At 38.5% G+C, this 11,460-nt stretch overlaps 1 protein-coding gene across 1 annotated transcript in view; it reads left to right on the top strand.

Moving 5' to 3' along the window:
- Positions 1 to 11,460, top strand: part of LOC106881714 (uncharacterized) — a 71,817-nt gene that overhangs the window by 30,562 nt on the left and 29,795 nt on the right. The window contains exons 10-13 of the mRNA XM_014932192.2: positions 491 to 587; positions 3,065 to 3,082; positions 6,281 to 6,447; positions 10,183 to 10,267. Of these exons, the coding sequence (XP_014787678.1) occupies positions 491 to 587; positions 3,065 to 3,082; positions 6,281 to 6,447; positions 10,183 to 10,267 (367 nt within the window). The remainder of the gene's footprint in view (positions 1 to 490; positions 588 to 3,064; positions 3,083 to 6,280; positions 6,448 to 10,182; positions 10,268 to 11,460) is intronic.

Raw genomic sequence — 11,460 nt, 5'->3', positions numbered from 1 at the left:
CCCCAGTACTAGCTTTACAGACCACCTGGGGTCCACAACCACTGATCTATGCCATCACATGTCTTTAGTTCATGATAAGAAAAAATTGTCAAAGAGAAGCTAAATTGACTGTATGTTGTGTTTATCAGGATTTGAACCCGTTTTCTATGGGGAGGTAGTTTAGCACTTAACGATTACCCTTCTTCCTCTCTGTTATTACCTTAGACCAGAACTAGATTTCCTTTGACCGGCACCATCTCTGACAACAAAATGAAGACTAAAACAACCTAAGAAACCAGTGGACACTAGCGGACAGCACCTGAGTAAGAATATTTCTACAAACAGAGAAGCTTTCTGAGTATAAGAGGAGAGAGTTCAAGTGAAAGAGGTGTACATGGTCTGTGTTTTGGGCCTCACATTTACAAGCTACATTTAAAGTCTCTCATCAGTAACATAATTAGTTTGATAATTAATTATGCAAGGATTTTTGATAATAAAACTTTCTTTGCAGTCTTCTGAAAACTTGAACACTGCCAAAGAAGGAACTGCAGAACCAATTTATGCCACGGTCAATAAAACCAAAAAATTGACTCTTGAACAACAACGAGGTAACGCTTAGAGATGTTCTTGTTGTGTTTATTGACATTTTCTCTCCTTCTTCCGTATTACAGAAATGTTTTGTTTCCCGGTTTTGAAAATAATGAAGAATTTTGTAAAATAGTTTTGGCGTTATTAACATGGTGCTTTGAAAAATAAATTAGCATGAGATTCTGATGGAGTGTTTCAATTTAGATCACTTCAAAGCAGTAAATTTATGTCATAGAACCAAGGGGTGGGGTGGTGGGGTGTTAATCTTGAGGGTGGGGTGGTAGTGGTGTTGATATGAAAAGGGTCCAGGCTTCAGAGGAACATATTCTGAATAAATTTTGTAGTTTAAAGAAAATAATGGACAGAGGGATACTTCCCATCATCATCATCATCATCATCATCACCACTACCATTATCATCATCATTATTAACACTACCACCATCATCATCATCATCATCTTCCAGAATACTGATGGTTTGGGTTTCTTTTGGATGAAACACTTTCAGTTTTATTTTATTTATTTTCTTATGAAAGAAATATCCAATAACTTCATCAAACTCCAATATTAGAAATATATTTGATCATGGAATGTAATTAATGACTTCACTTATAACTATACTAATAATTGCACTAATGACTATATAAATGATTGCACTCTATCACTGTACTAACACATTAAATAATTGCTTTCACTTCTGATCTGTCTTTAGTAAAATTAATTAATTAAAAGATATTAACATTAAATAGCAGGGAAGGATGCATTGGATAATGTACTCCTAGGTACATTGTACCTGAATAAAGTCTGGTTACAGAGAGAAAATCTTTAATCATAGACTTTTGGGGTCAGAATTTCTTTGGTTTTATTTACTTTTAGAAATAGAAATTAATTACCAAAATACGTTAAAATTAATTGGATCAATTTAAAAAAAAAATATATCAAATTTAATTTTGGAGATTCTAATTAGCATAAGCCTCACAGAGGCAAAGTAGCTGAGTTCCTTTCAAGGGTTGGGCCTCACGGAGGCAATGACCAAGACCTTTGGCATTATACCGTGCTTGAGAAGAAGACCCATCAAGCCGAGCAAAATGGCAGTCGTGGCAGATACAGATGTCATGCAAATTGGTACCTGTGCTGGTAGCATGCAAATGCAGCCATTACACTCTTGGAGCTGTAGGAAACCATGCCAAATCAGACTCGAGTCTGGTACAGTCCTTCCAACATGCCACCTCTGGTCAAACCGTCTTACCCATGCCAGCATGGACAATGGATGTTAAATGATGGTGATGATGTGCTTAATCATTCAGCATTCAGATTATTCTGTCAAATCATTATCATCATCATCATTTAACATCTGTTTTCCATACTGGCATGGGTTGGATGGTTTGACTGGGGACTGGCAAGCCAGGAAGCTGCACCAAACTCCAATCTGATCTGGAAAAGTTTCTACAGCTGGATGCCTTTCCTAACACCAGCCACTCTGAGAGTGTTGTGGGTGCTTTTTACGTGCCACTGGCACAGGAGCCAGTCAGGCAGCCTTGGCACCGACCATGTTTGGATGGTGCTTTTATGTGCCACTGGCACGGGAGCCAGTCGAAGGGCACTGGCATCGACCACATTTGGATGGTGCTACAAAAATACCCATGGCTAATTAGCAAAGAGCCTAGAATTTATCCAATTTGGCTCTGATCAGGTTTATTTTATATCATAAAATAAAAAACAAACAGAAAACAGTGCAAGCAACCTGCTTAGGAGAATGGTTCCTCTTAAAAAAACAAAACACAGCCTTCGAATAGAACCAATTGCCTAGTTGTGTTGCAGACAACCCTTTTAGTGTTTGGACGTAATAATATATAAAGCCCTCAGTCCATGGTGATAAGATGAGTATCTGTCCACAAAAACCATTCCAATAAACATAACATACAACACAAAGATTAATAGTTTTCTTGTTGCTGAATATGTCAGATGATCAAGGTTTTTGGTGAGCAGAAAGAGGTGGTTGTGAGAGACTTGTCCAAGTTATGATGCCAACAATGGTAAAACAGGCATAAAATCCTGCTAGCAACGACAACAGGGATAAACCGGAATGGCTCTGTGATACTAATTCGATATTTTGTATAAATCTCCAAAAGGATTATCTGGTCAGATACTTATGTCTGAAATGTGTCGTTTAAAGCTGAATGCAGTGCGTAAAATTGTTTTGTTTGGTGGTGAAGAGGAGGAAGCCCCATGGAACATAACATTTTTATACATTATCTGGTCTGATTTAGAGTGATACTCTTCAATAATGCTGCCAAAGAGTTTGATTCTTAGAGAACTTATGTAAATGTGGTAGAATGATGTACAGGAACATTAAAGCATGAAGTATTTTCTAAAAGAACAGTTTGCTAAATATAATCGTTAAGGTAGACAAACGAAAAGTTAATCATTTGATATGATTTAGAATAGTTATATTATTTAAGATTGTGTACAAATAATGATTATTTATTTATTAACAGGAGATGAGAATGGAACTGGTAACTAATTTCTCTAATTCTTTATTTGTTATTTGCATAATATTTGTCAAAAGCTGCAGCTTTCTGAGTGAATTCTTCCACATTGTCTCCATATTGACATTTGGGGAGTAAAAACCAACTGAAATCAGCCAATAATCCTGTAAGAACATAGTTAAGAACTTGATTCAAGAATTAACGCTGAAACATAACTGGGAGATACATTGTTGTTTAGACATTAAGAATAGCTTCCATCTGATTCCTGAAAATTGTATTGCTTCAACTGACCACTTTGGTCTTCCTCAAAGACGATGAAGAATGCTTCTTTTCGACCGTTTCCTTCATGTTTCAGACACAAGATATTAGAATGGTAAGCCCAGAAAGTTGGCTGATTCGAGGATGTTGTCTGTCTTGGAAATGGAACACACCTACAATGTCCTGGTTGCTTATTTGAGTTACTTCTGTGTCCTTATCATTGGTCTTCATAATCTGGCAATATGACTAAGATATGCTGCAACCCCAACCCCTCATGTTCAGTGCTGTTTCCACAGCAAACATACAAAGTTCACTGGTTCAAACCATGATAAGAACTGAAAAAGACTGTTTGTTTCACTTTGTTGTTGAAACATTTATCAGGAACTGTGAATCTGAGATTTCTTCTTATTATTTTTGCCAGTCTCTGTATTCTTTTATATGTTTCAGCTCTAAGGCTTTGGCCATGCTGGGGCATTGCCAGTGAATGCAGGGGCACTACATCTGATCAGTTTGCTTAATGCTGTTTCCTTCAGGCTTCCTCTCAAGGTTCATTGAAGGCTTTTAGATAATTCTTTTTGAAGGATTTTTACAAAAACTACTTGAACAATGGAAATGTTTATCTTGGGATGGAAAATTTCTGAGTTTATTGAAATAAATTTACTCTTTAAATCTCAGTTTAGTTAAGATTGTCAGTTAAAGTACGAGAAGAGATTCTTCTTTTGATAATTTCTTCTCTTGATTACAATACAGAGAAGAGGAATTAACATCCGTTTTAATGTTAGAAAACAAACATTGAGAAGAAGAAGAAGAAGAAAACTTTGGTGTCTTCTTGTATGGAAAATATTAATTGAATACAAAAGCTAGGTTTATTTGTGTTATTATTGAAAAGTTTGTAGCTGAATGCATAATTTGTCTTAAGAATTAAAGATGGAATTTCTTTGTTTCAAATTAGAAGCAAACATTCACTCAGGAAGCTGCTTCTGTGACAATGCATGGTTTTCCATTCTTACTTTCATTTTTAACAATTTTATTTCTTTTTTAGTCCAGCTTCAACAAAATTCAGTTTTCTATTTTAGAAACAAATTATAACTTTTTCCTGTTTCAATCTTTATTCTTTATTAACACTTCATTGATGAACCTACTTAATTACTATCCTCCTCATTATTCTATTTTAAACAAATTCCTCTGCTTTTTTCCTCATTTAGATCAAATTTAAAATTTTACTTTTTAACGAATTTACTTTATTACTGACTCCTTTTTTTTCACAACCATTTTCAACATATTTTTATAACAACACTTTACAACTTTAATCACCAAATATTTTTTTGTTTTGCTCTAATTACATTTTAAAAATGAATTATACTCATTGTTGTGGTGGATGGCAGAATAACAGGCTCCGGAATATTCATTTAAAGATGTTTTTGTTAAATATTGTTATTGTTTTTGTTGAATAAAATTTGTTGAAAAAAAGCCGCAATAATTATGCAACAACCCAATATTTCCAACTTTTTAAAAAAGTATCTAGTTGTGATGAATTTACCAGAAGACTCTTTGTTTTGTATCCTTACAACTGTAAACAGTCATTAATATCTGATTTGCCATCATGTGCCACACAAAAGTTTTTGTTAGAAAAGGGTAATCCTTCATAAATGTACACATGCTTTTGGTGTTTTAAAGATAAAGAGTAGAGCTGTAAAATATGGCAAAAAAATACGGCACCCTCTCCCCCTCCCTGCTTTGTGCATCTTTAGAAAAGGTCAGAAAACTCAGACACATCTCCCCTATACTACAAACACTAAAATAATTTCATAATGAGCTGGTTAAAGGCCAACTAGTTAGACTTTTATTGTTAAACCAGGATGAAAATCAGGGAAAAGAAAATTTTCCCTGATTTCTGAAAATCAGGATGAAATTTCCAATTTGCTGAGATGCTTGGACAACATTGGTGAACTGGAAGAATTTCAGTCGAACCTGGATGTACAGTAACTGTAAATATGGTAGCATTACAAATATATAATGCTATATGTTACACTACAAACACATAGTACTATAGATATAATATATTAACACACACACACATAGTGCTATAGATATAATATATTAACACACACACGCACATAGTGCTAGAATTATAATATAGTGATACTGTAAATATAATATTTGGTATTATACAGTAATTATATAAATAGATTAATGTGAAAAAAGCATCTCAGTTGTAAGATCCCATCCAACTTGTTCTACTGGGGAAAGCTGGCCCCCTGTGCCCAAGGAGAAGAACTCTGGAGCATATGTTTAGTAGCTGTCCTAAATCCCAGAGAAAGGGGCAAAGGGAAGTTGCTTCAGGTGACTGTGGATCAGGAGGTGTGAGCCTTGGGAGTGGGCAGTGCTAACAAGTGGACACAAACTGGGTCACTTGGGTGAAGATGTCTGATGTTGAAAGACTCAAAACACCTAATGACACCAGGAGACATCATTGATGATGTGTCTGGGTACATAAGATGATGGATGGAGAAGCTACACACACATACACACACACACACGATGAAGGAACAGGCTTCAATATTAGCAGTCATGTTATTTTGTAGCATTTTGTTTTTGTTTGTAATATTTATTGTGAAATGAAGGCAGTGAGCTAGCAGAATTGTTAGGATGCCAGACGAAGTGCTTAGCGGCATTTCGTCATTTTTACATTCTAAGTTCAAATTTTGTCGAGATCAACTTTACCTTTTATCCTTTTGAGGTCGATGAAAGAAGTACCAGTTGAATACTGGGGTTGATGTGACCAATTTAGCCCCTTCCTTGGAATTGCTGACCTTGTGCCAATATTTGAAACTAATATTTGTTATGAAATGACTTCTAAAATTGTTAATTAATGGTTGAGAAGTGCTTCCTAACAACAACAACACAGTTTTCTGTATTGAAAAAATGGTTTACATGTTGAAGGAATTCTTTGAATTGTGTTTGCAGCATTTATGGATGAATTGGGGCTGAGTGATTCAGACGATCTCATTGATGCCCCTGCACCAACTCCCTTCGATCAGAAACCAACTGGAAATAGCGGTTTTGATGGTGGAAGTGACTGGGACAGCGTTGTCGCTGAGGATGTGTCAAAGGCAGATGATCAACAAGAGCAGGTGAGAGACTCTTTGACTTCCTCTAAGACACAATGTACAGGACTGCTGTAAGAATGACGCCAAAGCAGATGCAGAACCTGGCAGAGCCCTCCGGCTTGTCAGTTCTTATCAAATTGTCCAACTCATGCCAGCATGGGAAAAGAGATGCTAAATGATGATAACTGCATCAGTCAGCCAGCCTCGAAACATATGATATCACAAGAATGGTACTAACCTGGCTGACATCCATTTTGAAGGAAGTGAGGAGTTCTCTAATGTAAAGGAAGAAAACTCTCATCTCTTTTTTTTGTTGTTCATTTCTGTTCTGTAACAGAATCCTTAAAAGACTCGGCTTTTGATTTTGATAATGATTTTAAGGAATTTACATTTAACAAATCTCAGTTGAAGACTTTCTGCATTTTGTTTTGTAGTTACAACGACCGTAATTTTAAGGAACAGGACAATCCAGGCATGGTTGTCTGGTTAAGAAACTCACTCTGTACTTGGCTTTTGGTGACTTGGAGAAAGCCTTTTACAGGGTCCCCGATCCTTTATCTGGTGGCCAATGCAGGAACTAGGGATAGGTGAGTGGTTGGTGAGAGCTGTACAAGCCCTGTACAGGGATTCTGTCAGTAAGGTGAAGGTTGGCATTGAGTATAGTGAAGAATTCCTGGTAGAGGTAGGGGTTCACCAAGGATCTTCTTATCCATCATAGTCTTCCAGGCAATAACAGAGGAATTTAAGACAGGCTGCTTGTGGGAGCTCCTCTATGCTGATGACCTTGTTTTTATAGCTGAATCACTGCCCAACATAGAGAAGGCCTTAGGGTTAACCTAGCAAAAACCAAAGTCTTAGTAAGTAGGAAGGCAGACAAATCACAAATCCCTTCAGGTAGATGGCCCTGCTTGATCTGTAGAAAAGATGTAGGTAGAAACTCCATAAGATGTACCTGGTGTAAGCTAAGGACACATAAGATGTGCAGCAATATCAAAGGAAGGTTAACAGGGAAAACAGCTTCTGTGTGTGGCAGGTGCACAGATACAATAGACACTGAAAATATACAGGAAATAGACACCATCAAACGCCAGGGGGTGAGGTCAAGGTAGAGGTAGTTGATAGCATCTGTTTTTTAGGTGATCAGGCTAGTAGCAGAGGTGGATGCTTGAGAGCATAGCTATGAGAATAAAAATAGGCTGGCAAAGTTCAGAGAGCTCCTAACTCTGCTGGCAACAAAGGCGTCTCCCTCAGAGTGAAAGGTAGATTGTATGTAAACACCTATGCTACATGGCAGTGAAACATGGGCTGTGACAACCGAGGACATGCGTAGGCTTGAAAGAAATGAAGCCAGTATGCTTCACTGGCTGTTCAATGTTAGTGTGCATGCATGACAGAGTGTAAGCATCTTGAGAGAAAAGCTGGGCGTAAGAGGCATCAGATGTTGTGAGGAAGAGAGAAGACTGCACTGGTATGGTCATGTGATGCGTTTGGACAAGAACAGCTGCGTAAAAAAGTGCTGATCTCTAACTGTAGAAGGAACCTGTGATAGAGGTAGACACAGGAAGACTTGGGATGAGATGGTGAAGCATGATCTTCGAACGTTGGGCCTCATGGAGGCAATGACAAGTGACCAAGACCTTTGGCGATATGCTGTGCTTGAGAAGACCCAGCAAATCAATTGAAATTGTAGTCATGGCCAATGTTGGTGTCACATAACTGGCAGCCGTGCTGGTAGCACGTAAAAAGCATGTTTCGAGTGTTGGGCCTCATGGAGGCAAAGTCACTGATGCCAGTAGCATGTGAAAAGCACCTTTCGAGTATTGGGCCGGCCACATGGAGGTAATGATGAATGACTGAGACCTTTGGCTTTATGTTATACTTGAGATGAAGGCCTATCAAGCCAAGTAAATTTGCAATCATGGCAGATACTGGTGTCCTGCAAATGGCACCCATGCTGGTGGCATGTAAAGACACCTATTACACTCTCGGAGTAGTTGGTGTTAGGAAGGGCATCCAGCTGTAGAAACCACAGCAGATCAGACTGGAGCCTGGTGTAGCCTTCCAGCTTACCAGCCCTGGTTAAACTGTCCAACCCATGCCAGCATGGACAACAGATGATGATGTGTTGCTTTGTTTACATCCTCATAACTTAACAGTCCAGCAAAAGAGACCGATAAAATAAGTAACAGGTTTGAAAGATAAGTACTAGTGTCAGTTTGTTTGATCAATCCCTTTGGGGTAGTGCCCCAGCATGGCCACAGTCCAGTAACTCTGAATCATATGAAAGATAAATTCAGTCCTGAGCTGTTGGTCAAATTTTGGTTCAAACATTGTCATCATGGGGAAATGACATATTAATTTACTTGCTCCAAGTCAAGGAAGAATCTTCTATGTGGTCATGTGATATGCTAGAAATAGCAGCTCAATCTTAGTGTTTCGAGGAAAAGAAGGACACATTGGATAATGTATTCCTAGGTATCTCCTAAAAAAAAAAAGGTGATGGTCTAGTCTGGAATGTCTTTGATCAAGTCTGACCTGGGGCTAAGCAACAACTTCACAACTAAATAGTTATCAAAAGTGTGGGGAGAGGGGGGCAGAGGTTAGTTGTAAGAGGTTCAGAGATGCCCCCCACATGAAACAGGATATTTACTACCCCTGCTCCTTTGCCTCCCCTCGGTGACCACCACTGCAGGTTCTGCTCCACTACCCTCTGTGGCAGCCAGCACTTTATTTCATTGACCACAAAGGAATGTACAAAGTTGACCAGGGCAGGATTTGAACTCAGAGTATCAAGAGAAGGAACAAATATCTCAAAGCATTTTGTCCAGTGCTCTAACGATTGTGCCATTCCACATAATGTACATTATGTATCTAGGAGTGCATTATTTAATGTACCTAATGTTTCGAAGATGGTATGTTACAATTTGAGGAAGACTTGGCTGCTGTTTCTTGAAAATCAAATGACCATTGCTCTTACAGCCCTTACCACTTCTAACCATTCTTCTGTGAAATAGGGGTGGAACATGCTAACTACCAGATAGACTGAAGCAATCTTGGCAGAATGGTTGCAGTATAAAGAATGCAGCAGATAAAAGCATGGCTTTATATGTATCACCGTCTTCATGTCTGTGAGAAAACAATGTTAGCTTAACCTTTTCGTTACTGTATTTCTGGAGAGATGCTCTGTGTTACTTTACATATAACAAAGAATTTAGTAAAATAGCTTATCCTTAAGCTAGTGTTAGGAACATAAATTGTGACTAAGGTTTGGTGGAAGATTTTAATTCAAAACTTATGAAAACAAGACATTTGTACTCAGAGCCAGAGGCAGTTTCAGCCAGGTTGGTATCAAAACGGTTAAGAATTGTTTCTCTATTATATATTTTAACCCTTTTGTTACCATATTTCTGTAGATATGCTCTGTGTTTCTTTCAATTAATTCTAAATATAACAAAGAATTTAGTAAAATAACTTAGTTGTCATTCAGCTAGTGTTAGGAACATAAATTGTGACTAAGGTTTGGTGGAAGATTTTCATTCAAAACTTATGAAAACAAGACTTATATACTCAGAGCCAGAGCTGGTTTCAGCTGGGTTGGTAACAAAAGGGTTAATGGACTACTATAGTTAAATTTGTTAATAATATCCAGATAATAAAAATGATAACGATGTAATGTGTAATTAACTAAAATATTTTAACAATTAATCAACCAAGATATTGTAATGGTTAATTAACTATGTCTTTTTATTCACTTTTCAGCTATTTAGCGAAGATCTCTTTGCTGCGTTTAATGAAAGAGTTCAGTCGAAGTCTCAACAAAATCTCTTCCATTCTGAAACCAACTGTAAGTCAGATTTACTTATTCCTACCTGGAAATGGATCTTGTTGCAATAAGAATAATGGATTAATTTTACTATTAATTGTTCATCATGATTCATCATCATCATTGTTTAACGTCTGTTTTCCATGCTAGCATGGGTTGGACGATTTGACTAAAAACTGGCGAACCAGATGGCTGCACCAGGCTCCAAACTGATCTGGAAGAGTTTCTACAGCTGGATGCCCTTCCTAACGCCAACCACTCCGAGAGTGTAGTGGGTGCTTTTACATGCCACCAGCAGGAGGGCCAGTCAGGCGGTACTGGCAACGGCCATGCTCAAATGGTGTTTTTTACGTGCTACCAGCACAAGTGCCAGTAAGGCGGCGCTGATAATGATCACACTCGAATGGTGCTTTTTATGTGCCACCAGCACGGAAGTCAGTTAGCTGCTCTGGCAACAATCATGCTCGGATGGTGCTCTTAGCGCTCCACTGGCACGGATGTCAGTCATCGAATTTGATTTGATTTCGATTTCACTTGCCTCAACAGGTCTTACAAGCAGAGTTTAGTGTCCAGTGAAAGAAGGTACGCATAAGTGGGCTGGTTACACCCCTGGCATAGGCCTTGGATTTAGGTCTCACTTGGCTTCCTGAGTCTTCTCACGCACTGCATATTTCCAAAGGTCCCGATCACAAGTTACTGCCTCGGTGAGGCCCAATGTTTGAAGGTCGTGCCTCACCACCTCATCCCAGGTTTTCCTGGGTCTTTCTATTCCACAGGTTCCCTCAACTGCTAGAGTGTGACATTTTTTCACACAGCTATCCTCATCCATTCTCGCCACATGTCCATACCAGTGCAATCGTCTCTCTTGCACACCACAACTGATGCTTCTTAGGTTCAACATTTCTTTCAAGGTACTTATACCCTGTCGAGTATGCACACTGACATTACACATCCATCGGAGCATATTGGTTTCATTCCTTGCGAGCCTGCGTATGTCCTTAGCAGTCACGGCCCATGTTACACTGCCATGTAGCATGGCTGTTTATACACGTGTCATATAGTCTACCTTTTACTCTGAGCAAGAGGCCCTTTGTCACCAGCAGAGGTAAGAGCTCTCTGAACTTTGCCCAGGCTATTATATCATCATCATCATCATCATCGTTTAACGTCCGCTTTCCATGCTAGCATGGGTTGGACGATTTCACTGAGGACTG

Source organism: Octopus bimaculoides, chromosome 1, assembly GCF_001194135.2.
Source record: "Octopus bimaculoides isolate UCB-OBI-ISO-001 chromosome 1, ASM119413v2, whole genome shotgun sequence".
In the NCBI taxonomy this organism is placed as follows: domain Eukaryota; kingdom Metazoa; phylum Mollusca; class Cephalopoda; order Octopoda; family Octopodidae; genus Octopus; species Octopus bimaculoides.
This window is presented reverse-complemented; position numbering and strand designations above follow the sequence as displayed.